Source organism: Venturia canescens, chromosome 1 (genome assembly GCF_019457755.1).
Source record: "Venturia canescens isolate UGA chromosome 1, ASM1945775v1, whole genome shotgun sequence".
NCBI lineage: Eukaryota > Metazoa > Arthropoda > Insecta > Hymenoptera > Ichneumonidae > Venturia > Venturia canescens.
The window spans coordinates 28190653-28216387 of record NC_057421.1 but is presented as its reverse complement, the minus strand read 5'-3'; the positions used below and the strand labels follow the sequence as shown (position 1 = coordinate 28216387).

Sequence of the window (25735 nt, the reverse complement as noted above, 5' to 3'; positions counted from 1 at the left end):
TTATAATTATATAACGAATTTCCGACAAGCGTCAATTTTGATACGCGAACTACCGAGAAAGCCCGACAAGATTTACACACTAAAAATCTCAAAAAACCCAAATTAGCTCAAGTTCACGGAGCTGTCAAAAAAAGAAAAAACGTCTCCATACATTATTTCGTGTGTGAATCTATACGATGTGTTTTTTTGAAAAATCTACGGCAATTTGCGCGTGATCCTTCAATGTTAAAAGTTTCGATTCCGACTGCACCGACTGTGAATATAAGACATACGTTGTTCTCTTGCCGGTCACTGGTATCCTTGCGTCCACCCAAATAATTTGAGTTATGGAAAAAAAACGAATCCCACACGAAGAGCTAATAATTGATTCATTTCTTGAGCGTCGAGAACAGCGGCCAAAACGGTTTAGGCCGCGAGGCTGTAAAATGAAGAAATTGAATTGTTTTTTTATTTTTATTTTCTGGGCTTCGAGCTGCCTATTGCCCTGAACCCCCTGAACTGTGGGACCCGATACCCCATTCGATTGCATCGTGTGCTGTCATCTAACAACAGACAGATGTGGTTGAATTGTACGAAACAGTAAAATGCGAAACGCAAATAATCTCCGTTGATGCAAGGCGTAAACCGTGCAGTGAGAAAAGTTCTGTCGATCATTCAGTGATTTTGGAGTGTCAGTCCTCTCTCTTGTGCTAGCACACTGCGGTGTATGGAATAGATACTTTTCAGGCAATTCAGTGAGTGACTGGTGGATTCATAACAGCACAAACATTACTACTAAAGGCTTTTGGCTGGGCTATCGTGTGAAATTGATGATATATTATTTCTGTGTCGCCCAAGGCAAAGCGAAAAACAAAAAACGGTAAAAACCTATGGAAGTCAATTTTTGGAAGCTTGTGGGCTAAACGTGTACTACCGAGAAAAAGACGAATAGAAACGAGAATGCTGAAAAAGATAAAGGACTGACGTCGTAAGCCCTCCAGGGCTTTAGAATCCATATACAATTATGACACAAGCTAACAGGTCAGTATGCTTTGTTTACATCCTCTTCCAATGATATAATGGTCGAATGGAAAAATATTTTACACTATAAACTATGGTTCATAATTTCTTCAGTCGATTTTTCACCTTTTATTCTAACTTATCGATATTGTCGTAATTTTTGTTTCATTTTCTTTGAAAATAAGCAACGAATCCACCATAATTTTTTAATGTCACCCCATTTTCGTAAAGCGGTTGAAAAAACACAAATTCTTTCAAATTTCTTATTTATATTAGTTCTAACCTTTATCATTGTGAGCTTTAATTAATTCTAATGAATGATTTCTCACATTTTCAGCTCCATTGACATTTTTGTAGTTTGACTAACAAATAAAATTCCAACTATTTCAGTATCGAATTCATTACTTCAAAAATGTCTAATGAAAAACAGAATAGTAAGAGAAATCCTTCTCTTTCAAATGTAAGAAAGACTGATTGGAAAATGCTTTGCTTTTACAGAAAGCGAGGGCGAAATGCGGACGAGGAAATCAGTGAATTTGCACCGTTAAGCAAAAGAATAAACAATTTGCATATAAATGGTTTATCAGGGCTACGAGAAGCTCCATCAAATCCTGAGAACATAGATGCCGAATGGCGGAATCGAAACTTCATGCCATCGCCAAATCATTCGGAGCCGTCGCAGAGTTCCTCATCGTGTGACGGATGTGCTTCTGGTAGCAGCACGTTCAGTGCAGAGTACAGGCCAGACCTGGATGCTAATGACAATCCTTTCTACTATGAAAACAACAAGCTCCTGTATTCTCTATATGTCGAGAGAATGCAACGACATCCAAATTTTAGTGAACTACAATAATCGTGTTTTTGAGAATATTTCCTGCAAGCCTTATTATCGTTCCTGAGCATTTATTCCGCTCCAGAAGCAAGCGTGTTCCATTATGCGGTTGAGAAATTTCTGTATGCCATATATTCTTGATATTTTTTCTCAATGTCATACTCGCGGTGCTCCTCTCCCTTTTTTCATCGGAAAATCTTATATTTAAGGCTCAATCGTCTTCATATTATTTTGTACATAACAAAGTTCGATCATAATCTGCCGAGACAATTTCTTAGTGGTCTCTGAAGATCAATAAATTGAAATTGTTATTATTATTATTTATAGAACTGAATAATTCGATCTGGATATATTAGAGGCCAAGTTCACGTCTGAAAACATCGTAATATTTCCCATTCTCTTTTCATGGATGAGCAAATGAATAGTATATTTAGCTATTATTATTATAATTATTTTTATTAAGATGAATTATAAATATTTTTCCATTAATTATTGATAGGACCTGCTATGGGGACTATGAAGAGCTGTCCAATAGGTAAACGTTTTTGTCTCGATATGATGTCACGCGAATAAAATGAAAACGAAGTATTGATTACGCAATGATCTCTTTATTGAAATTGTTTTATACACTTTTTAATAATGGCTCACGTTATTACAGTGAACGACTTCCTTCGTATCGTCGATTTTTTTCTTTTTGCAATATGCATGTGTTCATAGGAATCTGCATAATTTATCATATTTCTTTGTGATAAAAGTAACCACCTATTCAGAGGTGGTAAAAAAGAAACGAAAAGACAATCGTACTGAAAATCTATCCGAAATGTACAAAGATTGAATAAACATGGTAAGCAAGACGGGAGTTGGTGAGATTAATTGTCCTGAGCGATTCAAGTAGAATTTTAAAAAATTGGCCAAGTGATTGTGCTCGTGAAAAGCTGCAAAGGAAATTTGAAGTCTCATTGAAAGCAAAAGAAACAGAACACATTCATGTTTTTACGATTGAAAGGATAGAAATAGCAGAACATGAAAAATTCTTTTTGTTTCCACAATTTTTATCATTTTCGATATATTTTTCACGGCTCTGCTATAATACGAGCGATCATTACGATTTTCAATTTTGGCGCGTCAACTAGTTCGTTTACTGGCCACTGGAGCGCCACTGTCGACGGTAAAACAGTCGCCGTGGTTACCACCGGTTCGAGTGAGAGGTGTCGTCGAAGAGGGGATCCGAAACGAACGAGCAAGAAACAGATGTTCCTCACCGATTCATTCTTTGCAAACTTCCCGTTACTCTGGCCCCAGTACTCCACGATCTTTCATAATGGAACGGTAGTCTACGTGGAAGTTTAACTTCGCTTTGTTTTTCGACAATTCAATTTGGCGTCTCAATTTCTCTGATGATTTCACTAGATTCAATAGATTCGTGCGCGTGCGCACTCAACATAAAACGTAATGGTTAAATCTATTGTAGCACAGGAATTTGTAATATTTCACTGATACGTGTACCACAAGCTAAATTGACAATTAGTATTAAAGAAAAAAATGTATTATTTTTTACGTGTTGAGAGAACGGATGACCACGAAACTCATAATTATTAACGCATTAACGGTTCTTAGTACAATCGCTCTTCGCGTCCTCGACATTGTTGAGTTTACCTCACGTTCTCTTACTCCGTGTCCACCTCGCTCTCATTCCCAAGTGCGGCGAATGGCCGGAAAGAAAACGAGTCGAGCGAGACGAAGCGAAAACGATTGCAAGCCAGAGATGGAGAGAGAGCGAGAGAGAACTCGAACTCCAGGTTACCCGAAGACGCGCGCGTGTGTAACGCGCCTGGTGGTCATATACCGTTAGGTGAATTCATTCCCCGTTGTCGGCGAGACTCGAGGAGTTGTTCGCCACAGTCCACGAGTGTCGGGACGCGAGAAGTGCGCTTTCCAAATTCCATTTCAAGATATTTGTATTTACGATTATTAATAAATTTCTAACGAAAAACAACATTTTTTTTAACAATCACATAGTCGGACGGCGTGGCCCGGGGACCGGATAAAACGGAAGGACATTCTTAGTGATCATCAGTTGATAAAGCAGCGGAGAATACTAAATCATGTACGTGCGGTTCCAAGCATAGCGTACTCGGAAAAACTGAAAACTTGTGGTGGTGGCGGCTTCGAGATAGTGGAGAGAGGAAGTACCTCAAACCGGAGGCACACAACACACGCGTGACGAGAATCCCAGAAGAGCGTTAGCATCTCTAGGCGAACGAGTGGAAGCGAGAAAAAAGAGTGAAGCAAAAAGGAAGAGAGTGGGAGAAGAAACAGCGCCATTAGAACATTGACGGCCGTCAAGCAAAGTACGAGAGCGCGATAGAGAAAAGCATATAAAATGTTCAGCGTTCCTACGTGTTTAAGCTTTGAAAAAAAACTGACTTAAAGAGTGAAAAAGAGAAAGAGTCATATCCACGCATAGAGAAATGGGAAAGTAAGACACTCAGTCTTATCGGGAGCATGAAACGAGACAGCAAGTTTGTCACAGAAGATTCCAATATCCTCGATACCTCATTATTATTACTTTTGTGATGAAAACCATTTATTGTAGTCAATGTTGCTGATAAAATGACTCGGAACGTTTAATGAATTTTATTATAAAAATTGTATTTTTTCAATTCGAGTACACTCGATTAGTAAAGCAGAAGAATATTGAAAGGAAATAAGCGCGAAGAGATTTCGTAGCGAGTGGGCTTCTGTGAGCTAGAAGCGCGTCGTCGAAAAGTGCGAGGGAAACGGAGAATAAAAGCCTGCTACTCGGTGAGTGTAAGAGAGACGCGAGGAGAGCGAACGAGACAGCGCTCCGGTGAAAGAAAGAAAGAGATACAACGAGGCGGCGGACACACGAGAGTTCGCGGCAGTAGTACGCGGACGGACGGAGTCCACAGTGCCACGGCAAAGTCTCTGTAAGTAGGACGTATACATAAAAGTTTCTCATGAATATTATTCTGTATGTATTCCCTTCTGTTTTGTTTTGTTTTTTCGTGGATTCATAAGGTACTTCACGATTGAATAATTGAGAATAAACAGTACGAGTGTTAAATAAAATGTGTTTGGTAGTTTCTTTGCGTTGTTTTGAATATTTTTCGTACGAAAGTACGAATGGTTAGACAGTCGCACAAGTCGTCGTTGACGCCGCCGACGTCGCCGCTGTTCTATACTCGTTCGACAAGACAGTTAACCCGTGTACACTTGGTTATTCCGTGACAAGCCTTTGTCAAGCTCGGATCCCGGATTCGTAAAAAGGAACGAAAAAAGCAAATTTCACGTTTTTTCGCAGTTCTGTATTGCACAAGTGTTTTATCACCAGGTGTGTACGCGAGTGTTGTACGCGTTTCTTCGAATTTCGTCACGATTGTGTTCCGTTTTTGTTTCTCTCCGTAATCCGTTTGTTAACTGTTATTGCGGAGAAGCGTCGTTTATCTTTTCCTCGGTTCGAACGTCGGTACACGGGAATTCGTAATGTTATTTCTATCCGCGGAATTTGTGTGATTGAGAAGAAGGAAGTGAATGGTCGACAAGTTCGTTCGGGCGATATTGTACAGAGAAAACGCGAAACACGTTGGTCACAGAGCAGAGAGCACCCACCCCAAGATACTAAAATCGTCGCGGGGCCCTCGACGTGCTGCTGGCTCCGGGTACAAACACGGGCGAGCTCGGGGGAGATCCCAACCGGGCTCTTTGGTGGGGTGGTTGGAGGTGCGGACAGTGGTTGAGGGTCTGGTGGGGTTGGAAATTGCGTGGTGGTGGGTGCCCCCGTGTTTCCGAGGTTTCTCTCTCTTTCTCTCTCTCTCTCTCTCTCTGAATCTCTCCTCAGTATTTTGCCTCGGCCCCTCTCCGCTTCAGTCATCCTCAGTGTTTCTCTCCTCTGCTTCGTGATGATTTTTTCGTCTTTTGGTCCTCCTGCGTGCTTTTGGGGGCTTCCAAGTCTCTGCGTCAGAGCAGCGACGTACCACGACCCGTCTGTCATTCGCAACTCTTCAATCTGAGTTATACGCACATTGTGTCTCTTCACGGGACCTCGGTTTCCAATCATTCACCGCCCATATTGTTTATCCTCGCGCATTATCTACGTTCTGATATTCGATTGTGAAACAGAGTATTTGTCAAGATGAGAGAATGGACGCTCCCTGATCTCGTGTTGGCTTGATTTATCTCTAAATACGCTCGTAAATCTAACTTATTTTCGTTTGAATTATTCAAGTCGGAAATCCATCTGATTCATTGTCATTTATTGGCTGCTAGTCCGCAGCATTTTCATCAAACTCTGTCTGTGAAAAAATCGTCCGCCATTTTGAGCGTCCCTTCCTACACGTAGCGTCGCCTTCTCCAACGTTCGCATTTCTCCCGCTATATCCGCGCGTCTCTCTCTTTCTCGCTTCTGGCTCGACTTCTCCGTTTTGCCGAGAAACGGTTGGGAACATGCGAGAAGCCCGCTCCCAGAGTCGGACAATCAAGAGTGGGAGTCGCGATAATACCATCTGTACAAACTTATTATGATCCATCTATCCCCGCAAGAAAAATCTCGGGAGCTCCTATTTTTTGAGTTTTGTTCCACATTTGAATCATTCGTTAGCTTTCGCTCGTAGGCGAAGGGAGAGAGCGTAGCTGTTGAAGTTGGGACTACTTTGTCGTGGCGCAGCTGTTGCTGTGCGCCACGTTGTACGGTGCGACGCGGCCGCTCTTACACGAATCTCGTTCGGCCAACATGGCCGCCGCCCGTATCTCCAATCTCAAAAGCATGGACGTGTCCACTGCGTGTGTATTTTTTTGTTTCAACACATCTTTCCTACCTTACGACCAACGCCCCGCGTATCCGGTGACGCAGTTGCTTAATGAATCATCGAGCGTCCTAACGGGCTTTGACGAATTAGCAGTATAGTTTGGCGACATGTAAATTTTGAAAAAAAAAAAACACAAATACGCTGAACAGATTTCGCAGTTATATTGAAGGGGTGTATTCTCTTTCTCCGAGCGTCATCCAACGCCATTTTCAATCAAATTTTCTACTTGCTAGGTATTTCAATCCATACTCCTTTACACATATATTTATTACCCATAACTGCGCAGTTTCTCGTTCATTACGTCACACCGTGGATGCAGACGAACGGTTACTTTAACGTCTCTGATACTTTCTATTCGGCCTACATTCCCCGATTCGACTTTTAAAACGTGATTCGTTGAAAATGGTGATCACGTTCGTCACGTAGTGTGTTGTAAATTATGTTTTCAATATTTGACATGTAAATTGTGTAAATTTATGAGAATAAACAATTGTACGGTTGGAAAGTAGTGAAAAAGTAATTGAGTTCGTTGAATTGTTGGCACGTTTGTGCACCAGTCCCATTATTTCGCAAGTGTCTCTACAGAAATTGGAAACCCGCATATCGTTTAGCAGCCCGAGAGAAAACGCGGCCTCGGCCGCCATCATGACGACATGCGCGCGTGTCTGCGGTGTATGGCTAAGGCCAGTGACGCTCTTTCTCGACGCTCCCTCAGTTATTCGGGTAGCTACGTGGCCGCGGCAAGCAACCGAAGACTCGATACGAGAGTCCTCGGTTTTAACGCGTCATTCGTCACATTAAATCACGACCAATAATAATATTTCGTAGTAGAGTCTAAAAGTCCGAGAAGAAAAAACAAAAGCAAAATATCTAGTCCACAGTAACATTGTACATAGCGAACAGATCTAGTCAAAAAAATGCTTCTAGAAGAGAGATAACGCAAAACTGAGAATGCATGGCACGAAAAAAGAACGAAGAAAACCACATTAATTCGTCGATCAATGAATTCCGTAAGTCTCGACGAGTTTTACTTCGAACCGTTCGTACGAGAAGAGAAAAGTATCCGCGAACGTAGATTTAGTTGTTTCCGCTCTTTTTGCCCGACGTTGCACACTTCGCGAGGTTTTCGAGTGAGTAAAAAAGACTGAGGAGTAAAGAGATCTGCTCCGAGGGACTTTTGCCGAGCCTGGTGTGTTCGCGACAACATGCCAAGGGCTCCTCTATCTCGTCGTAATCGTTCCTCGTCTCTCTATACGTTCGTCGGTTGTCTCGGTGTTTCCCACTCGCAGAAATGTTCTCTCTCTCTCTCTCTCTCGGCTTTTACCCCCGTTGAAGCTTGTGTGCTCCCACGGTGTGTCCTCTCCCGATTCGAAACCCTCTCCCCTCCCCCTTATCCGGGGCTTACTCCCAGCGACCCAAAGTGTGCGCTTCCTCGTTTATGTGCATGGGTGCGTGCGTGCGTGTGTGTGTGTGTGTGTGTCTGTGTGGTGTGGGAGAGAGAAAGGGAGAGGGAGAGTGAATACGGTAGTAAAACTTGACTAGAGCGTAGTGATGATTTCGTAAGAGTGAGCGAGACGAGTATTATTCGTCGTCGAGAAGAGGGACGAGGGAAAAACGCTCAACCACGTATATAGGACAGCGTCGACCGTTGCATTCTCCCTTCTTTCTTGGCGTTTTGCCCCTACCCCTACTTCACAGCGCGAGTTCTCGAGCCTCAGAATTTCTCTCTTTCTCTTTCTATCTTGGATTTTCTCGCTCCAACCGCCTCCGCAAAGCACTAACGCCTGTGTTGCCCCCCTGAAGAGAAAGAGAGCGGCACGAGAAAGTCCCACCGTTGGGCAGCAGAAGTACGTGGCGTGTATATGTGCTTTTGTACCCTTCCCAACGAGGCGTCCCGGCGCGGCGAGGCTTTTCCTACGGCGACGTTGGCGTCCCTCGCGGTACGCTTGGCGGTGGCAAACCTCGACGTCGCGATCGTAGTGGTGGATATTCCCTCGTGTCCTCTCTCTTCTTCTCTGGGGGTTTTGTGGGGAAGATCCACGAGAGAGGGAAGCGCTCTCGTAGAGCAGGGACGGGAAAAAAAATCAAATAAATGAGTTTAACTCGATGCTAACCGAGGACACTTGTAAGACGTTTCGCACCCTTGTCACCTCTCAACTCTGCACTCCCGGAACGTTCGGAGACACTTGCTTCTCGTTCTGTTCTTTCACGTGCTTTTTATTCGTTTTAAGTTGGTTACAAACTTCGTCGCCCCCATTTTTGTTTTGATGTTTCGTGACCAAACTTTGCCTCGTGGCTTTTCTGCTTTTGAAAACGTTCCAGATTCATCAAAACATATAATTATACACTCGAGCATGAAAGTGGAATAATTTCTTCAGAAACTTTCTTAACGAAGAATAAATCTTGTCGAGAAAAATCATTTTGACAAGTCCCAGCAATGTGGTTCCCGAAAAACTGACATTATTTCATCGACAGAATTTCAATAATGATCACGAACAAGCTTGGTTTGAAGATTCCTTTCATAAAAAAGCAAATACAAAATTTCTGCCCGGCTCGAATCCTTTCGAAAGACTCACGAGTTCAAAGTATTTCAAGTTTCGATAAAATGGATCGCAATAAAAAGCGAGGAGCCGCAACGGTGGCTCCATTCTGACCGAAACAAAAGTCGCGTTTACGAACTACAACGATCTCATTTTCTTTATTGTACCCACGTGACTGGAGCTTTTCTTAGGATAATCGGAGACACGCGCGCGCCCGCGCGCGACCCCCAAGAGAGAAAGCGCGGCGTCTGACGGGCCACTGCCACACTTGAGCAACCTCCGTCAGCCGGTCGCTTGCTGCCCGATCCTCTCTATCTCGTGAGCCCCCTCCGCCCTCCTCCCTCCCTTGATGGTTTACCCGCTTTTCCCACCCGAAGCACTATTCGCCCCGGTGGTGGAATACAACACCACCGTCGACACACGGCACTTCCTCCTCTCCGATCACATCTTCCCCAGCACGTGGCAAACGCTCTGGCTATAAACCCCCGACTCCTACCCCTGAAGAGAGAATTTCTTGTTCGCGGTGGTGGCAGATATTCTCTCTCTTTTCATTCCTGTCTGCTTCAGCTTTTCTATGGAGTGGGGTTGCTTCTCTTATCCCCGCGCCTCTGACTTCTTCGCCCTGACCATTTTACTGCCGCGGAAGAGCCAAGATACATCGACATCGGAAGAGCCTCGCCAAAACAAACCGACTTGCACGTTGGAGCCTTCGTTGCTTTTTTCCCCCGACAAACCAACGAGGCTCAAAAACTCACTGTGACGAGTTATTTCCTAAAGCGAATCGAACTGCGATTAAAGCTGTTTGGGAATTTCGTCGGAATTGTGAAAAAGCCTCGACGAAGACGCCTCACAATTTTCGCCCATGAAATTCCTCCGATCACGCTTCGAAATCGAATCTTTTGAGTGTCCGAGAGGCGTGGGTAATCTACCCGTCGATTCGCTCTCCGGAACGCACAAATATATTCGTCCATGCACATATAAATATGCCGAGTGTTTATTTACACGTGCACGTCCGGATTTCGCCGCGAATTCGTAACTCCTGAGCACAGTCGCTTCGCGCTTGTTTTAGAGAGTCTTAGAGAAGCTCGAAGCGAAAGAGATCCGTTGAATCGGAGGTTTTTCCTCCCTGCACTGTTCCCGGAACAAGCTCAGAGGCAGAGAGAGAGAGAGAGAGAGAAGAGAAAGAGAGCAGCGGCAGGAGGTAGAAATGCGAGCCCAGGGCAGCAGTAGTAGCGAGCAGCAGAGAGGTAGGGCAAATTGCGGGGTGGGGGAGTTCGGTTCCTCCACACGCGGTATTTCTCACACCACCACCACCACTTCTGTCGACACAACCACCACCCGCGAGTTTCTCTCCTGCCCTTCCTGCCAGTTATTTCCTCTCTCTCCTCTACTCCCTCTCATTCTCTTCATCATTCGCTCCCTTCTTCCTCCCTCTTCCTGTCCGAGCCGTCGAACGAGATGGTGGGTTGCTCACGCACCGTGACTTGGTGCCCTGGGGTGGGAGGGGGAGGAAGAGAAGGAGGCGATAAATCCCTCGTTTTGGCACGCGAGTCTCTCGTTGAAAAAAAAGCCAGGGGTCTGTCGATGTTCGAAATCGAAAATTCTTTTTTTTTTCTTCGGACGAAATCCGAAGGAGCTTCCGAGAAGAATGGTGACAAGCTTTGTCGACTTCGCTCGAAGATCCGAGTTCCGGAGGCTTCCGGGGAATCTGCTTCACTGTCAGCCCGTCGAGTGTTGCACGGAGTTATTCTTCTACTAGCTTCTTCCTCAAGTTTGAGCCGAAGCACCGGATTCTCGTACGAAGCCTCCCTCTCTTGTTCCTCCACTGGTTTCCCTTCCTTGGACATTGCATCCTCCCTCTACTTCTTGGCGGGACAAACCGTCGCCGTTTGTCGTTCGCCTCGCGATGTGTCCTAGTGGTGGGTGAACAGCGCGAAGTATCAACGTCTTCTTTCTTTCTCCGGCTCTCTCTCTCTCTCGCTTACACACAGACGCATACACACGCCCGCTCTCTTGCCCCTCCTCTTTTGTGAATCTACGAAAACCCCTTCCTCTCAACTACCGCGTGGAGAGTTGGTCTCCTGTATTCTGTTCTTCAGCTCTCTTCCTATTTCTCCTTCCCTTTCTCTCTGCCTCTCTCTCTCTTTCTGACTCGGATGGATTAAAAGCGTGGAAAGGGAAAGGGGGCGCGATGACGCGCGCGCCGAGGGTTGGGGTAGGGAGAGAAACAGCTTTCCCTTACCCTTCGATACAATGAGCTTCTTAAATACTAGCTGGTGACATTGACCTTGTCACCCTCAAATTAAACTGCAATTTGGTATTGAAGATCGCTGAGGCTGTTTCAACGACGTGATCTTTAGTTATCGCTGCGATATCCAATTATTCGATTATTGGAAAGCTCTCAATCTGATTATTCTCTATGTTCAATTATGAACGTAATACGAAGGAATTACAATTCCATCAAGTTTTTGGTTCACTGTCATGCTTCAGCTGGGACTTTTCCAGGAGTCAGAAAACTGTCCTTCGAATATCTAGAACAGGAAAAATGTTTAACGAAATTAGTGCAAATAGATTTCTACCCTGCAATGACTGAATGTGTTGCATCACAGGAGAAGAATCATTTTTAGCATAGTAATACGGAAAACGCCAGAAAGGTGCTCCTTCGATGATCTAATTTGTAATTTTTTGTGTTACAGATTTGAGGAATAGAGAAAAATGAATTTTACACCGTTCCCGGGCTTCACGACTGGGTCGTTGCCAACGGGCACGGTTCACCAGTTCGCAACTGCAAAATTCGCCCAAAATTTGACGACGGGAGGTCAAGTGGTCGGTGTATTATCCGGTGGCGAGGGCGGAGTTCATTATCTGAGACCCGTAGACCCGAATGGGTTTACCGTCGCTCAGAGTGGTAACAACCAGCAGCACCAGATAATAACACTGCCGATAACTGTACCTGGCAAAGATGGCACTCAGCAGCAACAGACCGTACAGATTCAGGTGGTCAATCCAAACGTTACTCAGAGCGGAAACAACGGTGATCAGCCAAAGTATCAATTGGCGCCCATATCCCTCGGACAATTTCCGCAGGGAGGTGCTACGGTACTTACCGTAGCTTACAGTCAGCAAGGAGCCGATGGTGTTCAAATTCAAGTTCAACCTCAAAACACCGTTGCGACAACCCAAACGTAAGAATCATTTGTTTCCGAGTCTCGATGGATAGATTCATTCGATTCTTATGAAAATGTTAACGTTAACTCGATTAGGGTATCGTGGGTGGCTGGAGATCCGAGTAATTTTACGTGAATTTTGCCAAGTGGGCATGTTTATGACGAAAAAAGAAGGATTAAAAAAAATTTTTTGCAACCTTCATGCCCTTAAAACAGAAATATTGAAAAATGTTCGGGAATTTTATGAAATTTTTTCATTGCAAATTACGTGTTTTAACATGGCTCGGATCTTCAGCTACTCACGATAACCCTGAATCGCGAGTATTCAGTGATGGCTTATGCAATGGATTTGATTTTAGAGTCATGAAGCAATTGCAATGAGCTTTTAGCGAAAATATCAGACGATGCGAGCCCGTTAAACGAGTTTCAACGCAGTATTTATTGAATAAACAATACCGTTATTTAAAATTTTTCGTAACATGGATTACAGATCGGATCAAACGACTCAGAGCACATCGACAGCGGTAACAACGACAGCTCAGCAAACGATTCAACAAACTGTCCAATTGCCAGGAGCCCCGGAGGGTTTGACAGTGGTCGCTCAGATTCCTCAAGATCTCATACTACGGGAGACAATTGAGGATTCGAAGGAGGATGTTAAAGAGGGCACAACACCGGTGGCATTGATAAAGCGGGGTACGGTTAAGAATCAGGGTAATCCAAGTACGGAAGAGTTCATAACGTCGATGCCTGCAACGTGGCAAAGTCTTGCTGCACCCGGTTCGACCGTTGCGGATTATCTCTCGCGATTACCGGCCAGTACGTTACCCCTGAGTTTGCATCATTTTTTGAAGTTCTCAGCGGAAACGATAAAACGCGAGGCAACGATAGAATCATCACCTTTGGGTGCTGATGGTATGGATGCATCGGGCAGCGCAGGTTCGGGTGATCAATCTGTACAAATGGCGGTCGCCAGTGGTGAAACCGAGATAATACCAGACGTACCGGAAGATCAGGAACCCGGAGTAAAGCCGAAACGCAAGAAGAAGTATAAGAAAAAACCACCAAAGCCTAAAAAACCGAAGCCCGGTCAAGTCAGCATAGTTTCAGCGTTGGACGGTACAACGCTCTTCTGCTGTCCGCAGTGCAACATGGCTTATCCGCAAAAAGAATTACTCGAGCAACATTTAATCGGTCACAAGATCGAGAGGAGGTTTATATGCGACATATGTGGCGCCGGCCTCAAGCGTAAGGAACATTTGGAGCGTCATAAACTCGGACATAATCCAGACCGGCCTTTTATTTGTACAGTTTGTATGAAAGGTTTCAAACGGAAAGAACATCTTAATTTACACTTTGTCATACACTCGGGACAGAAGACCGAGGTATGCACGGAATGCGGCAAGGCCTTTTACCGGAAGGATCATTTGAGAAAACACGCTAAATCGCATCTCGCGAAGAGAGCGAAGGAGGACCCTCTTGCGATCGCTGATAATTCTCAAGGACAACAAACTGATCAACAACAGCAGCAACAACAGCAGCAGCAGCAGCAACAACAACAGCAGCAACAACAACAACAACAGCAGCAACAGCAGCAACAACAGCAGCAACAACAAACGGAACTTCAACAGACAACGGTCCCCGAATTGACTCAAATACAGATTCAAGTTGGCCAAGGCTCCCAAGCGCAAATACATCAAATCGCTGTCAGCGAACAATCGACCGTCGTCCTACCGACTGCCGCTGAAACCGGGGCGATGGCAATGTTGCATCATCAACAGCAACAACATTAGCGACCGCTTCGAGGCTTCGATGCTCAACTTGGACGTTTTTGTCGTTACGATCGTCGACAATTTGAAACTTCGAGAATATTGTCTCGATCGATTTTGAAAGTTTGAGGGTAACGAATTAAGAAGGAAAACGAATAATTGAACGCGTACGCGTTGTAGCGTGCGCGCTCGTTGCGCTCCAACCACGTTCACTCGTCGTGCTCATACACATTGAATATTATATTTTCTTCGATCTCTATGGTGAAACTCCGACGAGGCAAATGCCGAAAAAACGAGTTTTCAAATACTTCCATCTTTCTTTGTGACGCGTATGTGAATATTGAAATATTTGTGTTAACTGGCTTTCGTTCAGCAGCTTTTTCTATTTAACGGCTGTTTCATGTAAATCCTGCTTTTCAAACGAGGACTCGATATCAATATTGAGTAGCATTTCGTGCAATATTTTGACCACTTTTCGCCATTCGAAATTAAGAGAACGATTGTCATTTGTAATCAAGATAATTGTTTTAATATAAAGACTATTTTTGAGCATAGAATCATTCATTAAAACGAACACGAAATCGAGAAACGCTTCGTTCATCAAATTCAAGCGATTTCTTATTTCATAAATACGCATCCGAAAAATTTTGGAAAATTGCCATTTTTCCTGCTGCACACTAATCGAATTATTGCAAATCACGCTTCGTCATTCCTTCGAACGTGTTCAATATCTTGAGAAATTCAACTGTACAGAAAATATTTCACATTCCCAAATATTATTGACTCCTTGACTGTGCTGGGAGCTCAGAAACGAAGTGTGTGATTTGCCTCATGTTTGCTTCTAATTATTCGTGTTCTACATTCGACAACTGGAGTTCACACAGCTGAAGAATATCCCTCGTTCCATACGGGTCTCTCATCTAGTCGAAAGGTTCAAAGCTATCCACAAAATCAAATCTCACAGTCTTAAATTTCGTTCTCACGAGATTAAAAGAAAGTTCATTATTTTTAAACAAACATCATTCATTCCAATTGCAAAAATGTTCGATAAATAATTTTTTTTTTGCCGTTGAATCGAATTGGTTGCTTTTATACTGAACGATAAAATTTGACACAAATACATACAATATGCAATTTACAATGAATATATAAATACAACATTTATATATGAAAATTGATAAATTGGTATATAAATACAAATATTTATATATAAAATTGTACATTTTTTTTGGATTCTGCAAACGGGACACACTGAGTGGTTGAGAAGCCGAGCGACAAATCTCGTATTACGATAGTGCGTTTTCTCCATTTCGATCTTGCAAAAACCTCGGAAAATCGGAGTTAAAAGAAAGTCGATTCTTAACCTGACGATATACGCAAATGGAGCGGAGCGCGAATTCGAGGAAAACAAAAAATATATAGCAGAGTATGTTGAAGGGAAAAGAATGATGCGCGATGAAAAGAAAAGTTATGTGCGATCGCGTTATGTAAATATGTGAAGAACGAATTTGTTTGTAAAGAAAATCCTCCGTGGGATATTGCCTCGTGGTAAATAGCGAAGTACGAAAGGGTTTTTCTTTCGCCCTGTCTATCAATCTCTCCCTTTTTTTTCTCTCTCTCTCTCTCTTATTCTCCTCTTGTCTCTAATTCCAACAATTAGAATTTTTAAAATAAATTACGAAATTACCCGAGTACAAGTAACCGTTTCCAGAAATCGAGAGTTGTGATCTCGGTGTCTACGAATAGTTGGAAAACCTTTTTACAGAGGGAGAGATAAAAAAAGTAAGAGAGAAAAAACTGCGGGATGATCTGATGTATATTTTTGCAAAAGCTCATGATTATACCCGTACGGAAGAGCTCTGAAATGATTAGAAAAAGAAAAATATATATATAAATATCCAAAATAACGTGTATACGATTATGCGAATCGTCTATAGCGTTGATCAAATCGTTTTTTTCTCTAACGAGCAAATATAGGGTAATAGCATATTTATTCCAAGTCGTTATGGATTTAGAGGACCTTGAGAAAGGCTCGATTATCATCATCACATTTTTCGATAATATAATTATGAATGATAAATGGAGACGTGAACGACGATCTACATCCGAAACGGACGATAATTACGCTCAATTTTTTCGTGAGAAAAAGTTGCTAAAGAAAATTGCACATATCGCGTGCCTCTCGTGTCGCGCGATTATCCTATATTTCGCTGCACCTTATTTTTGTTTGGTTTGTTTTTGCAACTATTTCTATTACTTCCACACTATTTTTTTTCTTTTTTTTTCCTAATTTTTTTCTCCATTAAATTAACACAAACTCGCGATAATTAACGTAATTCTTTATCGCCTCCTATAAATAATCTGGACAAGTTTATATCCATCGAGTTTCCTCGATTCGAAAAGACGAAGTGATTAAAAGAAAAAAAAAAGAACAAATGAATAGCATACCGGTAAAGTTGAACAATAAAAACTTCTGGAGAAATGTTTTGTCGTTTCGGTGAGTCCGAGCGTTTGAGAATAAAGCGACGAAACATTTTCATGATATTATTACTTGTTCGGAAAAATTCTATCAATATTTGCATCCATTACACAAAACACTTACGAGAGAGAAAGCGGCGGTGAACGAAAATAATTTGAAAAAATCATTTTTTATTATAAGAATCACATTTAAGGCAGTGGGTATAACTACGAGAAATATATAATTATTTTATTATTATTATTATTATTATTATTATTAATATATAGATATTATTGTAGTCCTTATGGATAGTTCATAAGACATTTTCATTGTTACTTACATAAATATTGGATGAAAAAAAGAAACAGAAGAACCTAAAATAAAAACGTACATTTAATATAAAAATAATGAACTGAATGCTCATTAGAACGTGAAATAGTTCCCTCAATATTCAGCATGATTGAGTTTTACCGTCAAAGTCGTAAAATACCTTCCAGTAATATTAATCCTTTTGGTAATCGAGATATTTTGACAAATATTTGAATTAACGTCGTAGCGTAGTAATTTTACTATTTATTTATTAAGCTTGCGTTTCTTGAATGAAGAAAATTGGGTTTATAATTTCGAGCATAAACTCTCAAAGAATTTAATGAATTAATTTCGGCAATTCTAATTGATTTTGAGACATGGAGCGGTACTTTAATTTTGAAATTTATTTCGATTTTAGTTGATGGAAATCGGTTAATATTTACAGAACTTGATTCCGTGGCGAAGTCCATTTAAAGATGATTGCAGACTGTTTTGCCTCGATGCTTATGTTAGTAGTAGTTGGCAGTAGCTTCTTTGTGGTAGAGCGATACGAAGTTTAATCGCCTTTTTGACTCAATCAGCGTTCATTAGGCTCGGGGCTCCGTGCGTTTATCGAGTCCAGTGTGGAATGAGACGTCGCGACGAGCCTTGCTTCAGTTGGGGGGAAAAACATTCAAGTCGATAATAAAGGTTTTCTTGCGGATCTATTGCAATTTCGATTTTCACTCGCTGCCTTCGTGGGCTCGAAGTACTCGAAAGTTTGTTGAAAAAATCATAAATCTTGACCATGGCTGAGAAAACAATGGACGTTAACGATGTTAGAATAAAGGCTCTGCAAACATTCGCCCGAGAATTCGGCGAAAATGCAACGCTGTGTGCTTGTGCGCCGGGTCGTGTAAATCTCATCGGCGAACACACCGACTATAACGAAGGTTTCGTACTGCCGATGGTAAAAACTACACACCTTAAACTCATTTATACAGCTCCAATCGAAAACTCGATGCGATATTCACAACAAATCGTTCCAACACAATCGTTCAACTTTTCAGCCATTCGAACGACCTTGCCAAGGTCAAAGTGTCGATTTCGCTCGTTACGAAATCTTCTTGACTTTTTTCTTCTCTTTATTACAGACTTGCCAAAAGATTTCTGCCTTAACGACCATCCCTTTTGTCGTCTGCTTTCTCGTCCCCCAGTTCCTTGGTTCTTTTCCAAACTTTGTGAAAACAAAAAAACGTTTTTCGTTTTGTGAATCAGCGAATCGAAGGAAGGTGAAGCTACTTTAATAATTGGCGATTGCCATTCTTACTTTTTTCCTTCAGGCTCTTCCGATGGTTACCGTCATAGCTGGCAAACCAAATGATCATAAAAAATGTACCATCATCTCTGTCAGCGGCGCTATAGCGACGAGTAAAGCGGAGTTCGACGTTAGCAGCCGAGAAGCGGTGAAACCTGGTGAGCCCAAGTGGGCGAATTACGTCAAAGGATGCATTGCGAACTTTCATTGTAAGATCTCCAATAATTCCTTTGATTATTGCCGCGAATAACACTCAAAAAGTGCCAATATTTTGCTAAAACCTGCAGAGAAAACCATTATTTCAAGAATTATGTCCAATGATAATAAAAAATGTTATCACCGATCGAAATAGTTTGTTTGCTTCGAAAAATCGAAACAAACGACTGAATTTTTTAAAGTTAGTGCTAAATGCGTTTTGCTCAGTGCTGGAAAACTCGCACAAGAGTCGACAATTTGTCAAACATTTTTTGACAGATATCTAATCGTATTGGAAGAAAAAAAAAATACAAAAATCGCATTATTACAAAAAAAATGAAAATTCTCTATTCAAAAAAAAAATTTTCAATGGCATATTTTTTTTCCCTTTTCAATTGACAATTAATAGTTTCATGGACTCGGAAAAAGCTTGTTAACTTCACATTCGAGCCAGATTCATTCATATCTCAGATAAAGATGAATCCATTGCAATCAGGTCTTCCGTCAGGATTCGATGCGGTCGTTGTTTCAACCGTACCCGTTGGCGCTGGTCTCAGCAGTTCAGCCGCGCTCGAAGTCGCAACGTACACTTTTCTCGAAGCTTTGACAGGGAACAGTTCAACGGACCCTCACGAAAAAGTACGAATTTTTTTTAGTATTTTCACTTCAATTTGTCATGAATAGTGGAAAAAGAATAAAAAAGGCAGTAATAAGAACAGAGTGACGCTTCGAGGAAAAGTTGAATGATGTTGAACAGTAAATAAGAAGATTCGAAGGACGAAAAACATTTCTCTTGTCATTACTATTACCATTATTGCTGTGGAAGAACTATTAAAAATATTTTGCACATGTTTTTTTTTGGTTAATTTCAGGCTTTGGTTTGTCAAAAAGCTGAACACGAATTCGCCGGTGTTCCGTGTGGTATAATGGATCAGTTTATATCCGCAATGGGCCAACAAGGTCACGCCCTTCTCTTGGACTGTCGCGATTTGTCTACGGTACAAATACCCATGGAAATAGGGAATAACGTTGTTTTGATAACAAACTCGAACGCTCCGCACAAGTTGAGCTCGAGCGCGTATTGCGAGCGACGGGACGCTTGCTACGAAGCGGCTAAAAAACTCGGGAAGAAAAGTTTAAGAGAAGCAACCATGAACGACGTGGCAGGTAATTTTATTCAATTTTCAGACTTTCTGTGAATTATTTTTGAAACAAAAACAACGTTTATCTGACGAATAATAATTTAGATTATTAATCGCAAAGTTATCCGCGAACATTGGTTTTGTAAAAAACGTAAATCGATGTAATTGTTTCATAATTTTTCAAAAGTGTCATTCGTGATCAAAGCTTTTTTCAATCTCCTCATTTCGTACTGGTTTTATAAATTTGGGTAATTTACATTGAATTTATAAACTTTTTATCGATTTCAGTACTAAAGGCTCAAAATGCATCGGAAATTATGATAAAACGGGCCCGTCACGTTATCAGTGAAATCGAAAGAACTCAATTGGCAGCTGCGGCGCTGCAGGCCAGTGACTTCACGAAATTCGGTGCTTTGATGAATCAAAGTCACGATTCGCTGCGCGACGATTACGAAGTGTCTTCGAAAGAGCTCGACGCGTTGGTATCGACAGCACGAGAAGTCGACGGAGTTCTGGGCAGTCGATTAACCGGCGCTGGCTTCGGCGGATGCACCGTAACTTTACTTCGAGAAGATTCTGTCGACGTTGTCATCCAACGAATTAAAGAAAAGTATGCTCTTAAAAGAAAAAAAGGTGGAGACTCGAATATACAGACAATTTATGTTAAGAAATTTGGTGTAGAGGAACGAGCTAGAAAAATCAAACATGTGATTGATAAATTATATTTTTTACAGATATCCCGGAAACCCCAGTTTTTATATTGCAAAACCTGCAAACGGAGCTCGACGATTGGATATTAATACGTAAAGATCGAAATACCCGCAATTATATAAATTTGAATGTTAAGAAAATTCAAGTTGAATCTGAAATGTACCCGATTCCATTGAAAATTTGATGTGTAATCGCAACTTTGAACATTTCCTTATCCCCTGACAAGCACACTGGGTACAAAGTACCCATCCCAAAATTTTACTTTCTTATAATGCTCTGTAGGTATTCAACAAAGGGCTTTCCCCTCCACCGATATTCCATTGAGGCCTGTTGAGGCATGTTCAATAGCCGTTGGTGAAATTCAGTTATTACTACGCAGTAAGCGCGGAACCTTGTGGGTACTTTTAACCCAGTTTGCCAGTTAAGTGTAGTCAGTTAAGTGCTTAAGAGTGTTTTCTCGGATCATATGAGAGTTTTTTTTGAAATTTATAGTAAGTAATAAATTATGATTACAATTGTATCACAAAATATTTACATGCATATGTATATTTATGTATTTATATGCATGTATATCTCATGTATATATTGATTTATATAAAATATTTTTAGAGACGTTTTAGATAGTGTTGTAAATTGTAATATTTGTTTTAGATGAATAAACGAAGGAGAAATTCTACTGTACTTATTGACGACGAAACAACGGATGACGAGATTACTGATGAAGACCACGGGGAAAGTGAAGGTGAAAATTATGAAATTTCATCTCTGTCAGAAAGTGAAGATGACGACGATTCGGATCACGATATTTTCCAGCTATCTACTAGTAATCTACGACGTACTAGAAAGAGATGTCGAATTGACAATGAACAAAAGCCGAGCGGCGGTCGTCCAGTTTCGGTTCTGAGGGGACAAGGGGACAATAAAATCAAATGGAGCCTAAAACCTGCCGTACGTCGTCTCTCACAAACTAAGAAAACACTACATTTACCCGGAGTTATTGGAGAAGCCTGTCAAGCTAAAACACCTATTGATACGTGGTCTTATCTTTTTTCAGAAGATATTTTCGATATAATAGTTGTCCATACTAATGAACAAATAGATCGCGTATGTGCTAATATGGAAAAACTTTTGAGTTATCATAATAAAACTGATATTGTTGAGATTAAAGCTTTGATTGGCTTGCTGTATATATCAGGATACAGGAAACAACCTGCAGTAAATGTAAACGAGTTGTGGGGTGAAGAATTTTCAGTTACAATATTCAAAGCTACAATGTCTTCTCACAGATTTCAATTTCTATCAAAATGTCTCAGATTTGATGACAAAAATACCCGTAAAAATCATCGGAAACTTGATAGGTTTGCTCTGATACGAGAAATTTGGGATAAATTTATTACAAATTGTCAAAAGTATTACAGACCCTATGAAATTTGTACCCTAGACGAACAAATGGTAGGATTCAAAGGTAGATGCATTTTCAGAATGTATTTACCGAGCAAACCTGATCGTTATGGTATTAAATTTTTTATGTTGAATGATTCTAAAACGTGTTACATGATGAAAGCTGTGCCATATCTAGGAAAAACAACGCAACAACGTAATGAACCACTTGCACATTTTTTTGTAAGAGAATTAGTAGAACCAATTCGGGATTCGAATCGGACAGTTGTAATGAATAATTGGTTTACGTCAATTGGTTTATTTCAGATACTCCTGAATGAATATAATTTGAAAGCAATCGGTACTATTCGTAAAAATAAAAAAGCAATTCCGCGTAGTTTTACAGAAAAGGCACCACCATCAACAACTAAATACTGTTTCGCAAATAATCAAACTTTATTATCCTATGCTCCAAAACGAAATAAAATAGTTTTGATCCTTTCAAGCAATAGTACAAATACCAAAATTGATCCAAAAACAAAAAAACCAAAATTAATATTACAGTATAATCAACACAAAAGTGGAACGGATTCATTCGATCAAGCTTGCAAATTATATACAGTTGCACGTCGGACAAGAAGGTGGCCCTTAAAAGTTTTTTACGGAATGTTAAACATGGCTAATGTTAATTCAACAATTTTATACAATTTAAATCATGTAGACGAAAAGAAGACCAGATTGACTTTCATGAAAGATTTGTCGTTTGAATTAATAAAGCCTTTACTAATTAGGCGTCATAGGATTCCACAGCTACGAAGAAATATTAAAAGCGCAATAGCTCAACTTCTTAATTACGAAACACCTACTGTTAATTATTCTGAAGTCATACCAATACCCAAAACAAGATGTTCATATTGTCATTATTCATTAGGAGTTAAAACAACGATAATGTGTCCGCAGTGTGAAAAACCTATGTGCAAAAGACATCGATGCCCTATGTGCATAGAGTGTTGTAATGAAAATTCTACTTAAAATACATGTTTTGTGTTTATTTGCATTTTTGATGCTGAAAAATAAAGATTACAATGAATAATAGATCTCTGATTTCTTTAAACACCTGTCATTTATCTACTTTGTAGAATACGCCACTTCAATGCATTCAAGTTGTAAAATAACTATAATTTTTGAAGCGGATCAAAAAACTGATCGTACCATTATTTAAAGCGCTTTTTTAGCTTTCTAAAACACTATAATTTTTTTTTATTTCAGTCTATTAAAATTGAAGATACGGAATGAAAACAAAAAATTCACAAAAAGGCACTTTTTTCAGCTTCGATGATATTTTTATCTATTTCAATTAACACCAATCAATTCAATCTTGGGTCTATTTTACGCAGAATTTTTTGAGCTTTAATTTGAAAAAAAAAAAATACTGTAACTTTATTAGGGACCAAGATATTTGAAAATGAATTGTGTTGGGTACTTTTCACCCTCAGTGCCTAAAGAGGTATACCGTTTAGATGTGTGCTTTTAAACTCTCAACTTATACCATGCTTTCGTAGTATCTTCTCACATACCCACATCATTTATTTGCTATAGGGTGAAAATTGAATGTTTTATTGGGACTTTACCATGACAGTACGAGTGCGAGCGAAATAACCAAAAGGTTTTTTGTCTTGAACAGAAAAAGGTTACGCGTTTTTCGAAAATCACACGCTGGCGCGTGTAGCTCTCCTTTGTACGCCGTACCAAGTATATATTCGTAACAAAAATAATTCATCTATTTTTTATACCGACCACAATACTGATAGACCACCTTAAGGCAATCAGGCAATGTATTCAGAGGCTTGATGTTTAAATCAAGTATAAGTTACACACTATATATTCTCAGTTTATTAGAAAAGATGATGTAACTCTTATTTTTCTCGAAATATCAAGGATGTCGAGGAACCGTGTGCAGTTATTACTCTCTCGCACTCAAGCAACTGAGGGTACATTCTACTTGGACGCTGACAGCGTTAATAGCGTTAATAACGCTATTTGAAGTGAACGCGGTGACGCTGGTTGCGTTCACGTCATGTTCGACTTGGTGCGATTACAAAATGGCAAAATCAACAAGTGATCTTGTTCTTTTTCAATTACTCGACGAAATAACACTGGATTCATCGAAAAGTGAAGACAGCGAAACAAGCAGTAGTACGATAACAGAGATAACAGACGATTCTCTCTGTGGATGCGTTCAACCACTTGAACGTCGGGAGCAGTCGGGAGCGTGTTGAGAACACAATTCTAAACGCACCCATCTAAACGCTTGTAGCGTTTACAACGCCAAGTCGAAAACGCTGTCAGCATCCAAGTAGAATGTACCCCTTATTCCCTCTTCTCGCAGACTGACTAGTGGCGCCGCGATTGTCGACGGAGGTAGCACAAAGATTGTTGATATATGAGATCGATTTTCATTACAGTTCGACTAGAAACATTTCTACCAAAATTTAATTCTACCAGAAACATCTATACCAAAATTCATCTACATCCAACAAATTAAGTTTCATATTTCTACCATGACCAAATACTACCTCTTAACAACTACACCATGAATTTAATTTTGGTTGCACAACTACCACATATCAACTCTATCAGAACATTTCTATTCGTAAATGTATAAACTGTAACGACTGTATCATGAAAATAAATAATTTAAAAAATGTCCACCAGAAAATATTTCTACTCCAAAAATGTTCTATCATATTGCGTCACTACCTCAATTCTTTTGGTGAAGTAGTTTTCCAGGTTAAAAATAAAAAAATATTAATTAAAATTTGATAAAAATACCTTAATATATAAATATTAGAGCGCCACAAATAATGTATAATTTTAATGGATGATCATAATTTATTCAACGGTTCGGGACATACAATTTTGTGTATTGATAATATGGCAATTAATGGGTGAATATTTTCGAATGGATTTTGGATAATTCGTTCGGTTTGTTTTTGTTCTTCACGTGTTTACGTTTCACGCGTTTACGCTTGGTCGTGTTTGGAATATTCGCTATAGCGTAGTAGCAGAGCGGAGTGGGGATAGAGGCGTTCGGTCAGCCAGCGGGAGAGAGGGGAGACGGGCGGACACCGGGCGGAGCTCGAAAAAGGGGAGAGGCGCAGGCGCAACATGATTCGCTTCACTCACGTCGCTCGGCGCGCACTGGGAGGGGGAGCTCCGGCCTGAGGGCCGGACAGGAGACAGGAGAGAGGCACAACACGTTTCGCTTTTCGCTTCACTCACCGCCCGGCGGGGGTAGGGTGAGGACTGGCGTGGAACGTGAGCGCGCTGTTATCGCTACGCATTGTACATTCTCCAGTGCATTGAGAAAACGGGGCACGAAATACGACACGTGGAATCCTACTTTATCGTGAATGACTAAAATAATCGTTTTTTACGATTTAATTTTTTTCAATCAATCGATAAACAAATAAAATAGAAATCAATAAAAATTGGTAGCAATCATAATTTTATCAATTATTTTAACTTTAACAGTTATTTCATAATTTTAATAGTAAATTCAATCTCGCTGAAGCAACTGATCGATCATCTAAATTACAAAATAAAAGAACTTAAGATCGTGCGAATCGATAAAAGTCACGAAAACACAACGTAACGAATATTAAAGTTGAAATTTAATAAAAAATAATGATTCGCTCCTTGTCATACATTTTTTTTTTAATTTCTGAGATTCCTTTTTTTGACGCAACTATAGATAAGCCGATAAAGAAGTCCTCGCACTCGATGTTATTATTATTAAAAAATTTGCACATGAATGATTATTTATAAAATTTTGGTAATTCATGAAAAATAGTATCGAGGCAAGGGCCAGTAACAGAAAGAGTTTAGTGACGCCTGTAACATAGCTTCGAGAGTCTTGTGTATGCTCGCACGCGCGCGTGTTCGCAAGCGAGCTAAGATGCAAGCATACCCCGAGCAACGCAACGCAAAGCAAAGCACCTAACGCACGGTCCTAAAGCCATGGGGTTGTCGGCAAGCGAAGACGGACAGTCAGTAATTCTACTCCATAGTGGATAGTTTGATACAGTTCCGAGCTCGATACAGTTT

The 25735-nt window shown here is 40.8% G+C and overlaps 4 protein-coding genes and 1 long non-coding RNA gene across 10 annotated transcripts; 4 read left to right on the top strand and 1 right to left on the bottom strand.

Annotated features, from left to right (window-relative positions):
• The first annotated feature begins 1480 nt into the window (after window positions 1-1480).
• Window positions 1481-2685, top strand: LOC122419060 (uncharacterized). The gene has a single exon (XM_043433324.1). The coding sequence runs from the start codon at window positions 1481-1483 to the stop codon at window positions 1850-1852; it is 372 nt and encodes a 123-aa protein (XP_043289259.1). The 3' UTR covers window positions 1853-2685.
• A 471-nt stretch (window positions 2686-3156) lies between these two features.
• Window positions 3157-16554, top strand: LOC122419052 (transcription factor Sp4-like). Of its 4 annotated transcripts, XM_043433304.1 has the most exons (4): window positions 3157-3757; window positions 3851-4782; window positions 11897-12385; window positions 12858-16554. In XM_043433304.1, the coding sequence occupies exons 3-4, from the start codon at window positions 11916-11918 to the stop codon at window positions 14158-14160; spliced, it is 1773 nt and encodes a 590-aa protein (XP_043289239.1). In that variant the 5' UTR covers window positions 3157-3757; window positions 3851-4782; window positions 11897-11915; the 3' UTR covers window positions 14161-16554. The 4 variants fall into 4 exon arrangements, with proteins under 4 accessions (XP_043289239.1, XP_043289238.1, XP_043289241.1 ...); XM_043433303.1 differs by having other exon boundaries at window positions 3157-4782; XM_043433306.1 differs by having other exon boundaries at window positions 3157-5186.
• Window positions 16555-16841: 287 nt separating this feature from the next.
• On the bottom strand, window positions 16842-18337 carry LOC122419063 (uncharacterized). The gene is made up of 3 exons (XR_006262804.1): window positions 18213-18337; window positions 17868-18119; window positions 16842-17554 (listed from the first exon to the last, which is right to left on the bottom strand). It is a non-coding gene; the product is annotated as an uncharacterized lncRNA (long non-coding RNA).
• LOC122419055 (galactokinase-like) lies at window positions 17541-20427 on the top strand. Its single transcript, XM_043433311.1, has 6 exons — window positions 17541-17852; window positions 18226-18409; window positions 18892-19034; window positions 19268-19562; window positions 19826-20147; window positions 20272-20427. Exons 1-6 carry the CDS (start codon window positions 17691-17693, stop codon window positions 20342-20344), a joined length of 1179 nt encoding a protein of 392 aa, XP_043289246.1. The 5' UTR covers window positions 17541-17690; the 3' UTR covers window positions 20345-20427.
• A 144-nt stretch (window positions 20428-20571) lies between these two features.
• LOC122419053 (piggyBac transposable element-derived protein 4-like) lies at window positions 20572-22723 on the top strand. 3 transcript variants are annotated; one of them, XM_043433309.1, is made up of 3 exons: window positions 20572-20739; window positions 20900-20990; window positions 21062-22723. In XM_043433309.1, the coding sequence occupies exons 2-3, from the start codon at window positions 20952-20954 to the stop codon at window positions 22658-22660; spliced, it is 1638 nt and encodes a 545-aa protein (XP_043289244.1). In that variant the 5' UTR covers window positions 20572-20739; window positions 20900-20951; the 3' UTR covers window positions 22661-22723. The 3 variants fall into 3 exon arrangements, with proteins under 3 accessions (XP_043289244.1, XP_043289242.1, XP_043289243.1); XM_043433307.1 differs by having other exon boundaries at window positions 20900-22723; XM_043433308.1 differs by having other exon boundaries at window positions 20572-20990.
• Window positions 22724-25735: the final 3012 nt, after the last annotated feature.

What these genes read in the sequence shown, in the direction of transcription:
- LOC122419060 (XM_043433324.1), top strand. Translation starts at nt 1,481, where the DNA reads ATGCTTTGCTTTTACAGAAAGCGAGGGCGAAATGCGGACGAGGAAATC.
- LOC122419052 (XM_043433304.1), top strand. Translation starts at nt 11,916, where the DNA reads ATGAATTTTACACCGTTCCCGGGCTTCACGACTGGGTCGTTGCCAACG. An exon ending in ACCGTTGCGACAACCCAAAC is followed by an intron (nt 12,386 to 12,857) that starts GTAAGAATCATT and finishes CATGGATTACAG; the next exon opens with ATCGGATCAAACGACTCAGA.
- LOC122419055 (XM_043433311.1), top strand. Translation starts at nt 17,691, where the DNA reads ATGGCTGAGAAAACAATGGACGTTAACGATGTTAGAATAAAGGCTCTG. An exon ending in ATGCATTGCGAACTTTCATT is followed by an intron (nt 18,410 to 18,891) that starts GTAAGATCTCCA and finishes CATTGCAATCAG; the next exon opens with GTCTTCCGTCAGGATTCGAT. An exon ending in CAACGGACCCTCACGAAAAA is followed by an intron (nt 19,035 to 19,267) that starts GTACGAATTTTT and finishes GGTTAATTTCAG; the next exon opens with GCTTTGGTTTGTCAAAAAGC.
- LOC122419053 (XM_043433307.1), top strand. Translation starts at nt 20,900, where the DNA reads ATGAATAAACGAAGGAGAAATTCTACTGTACTTATTGACGACGAAACA.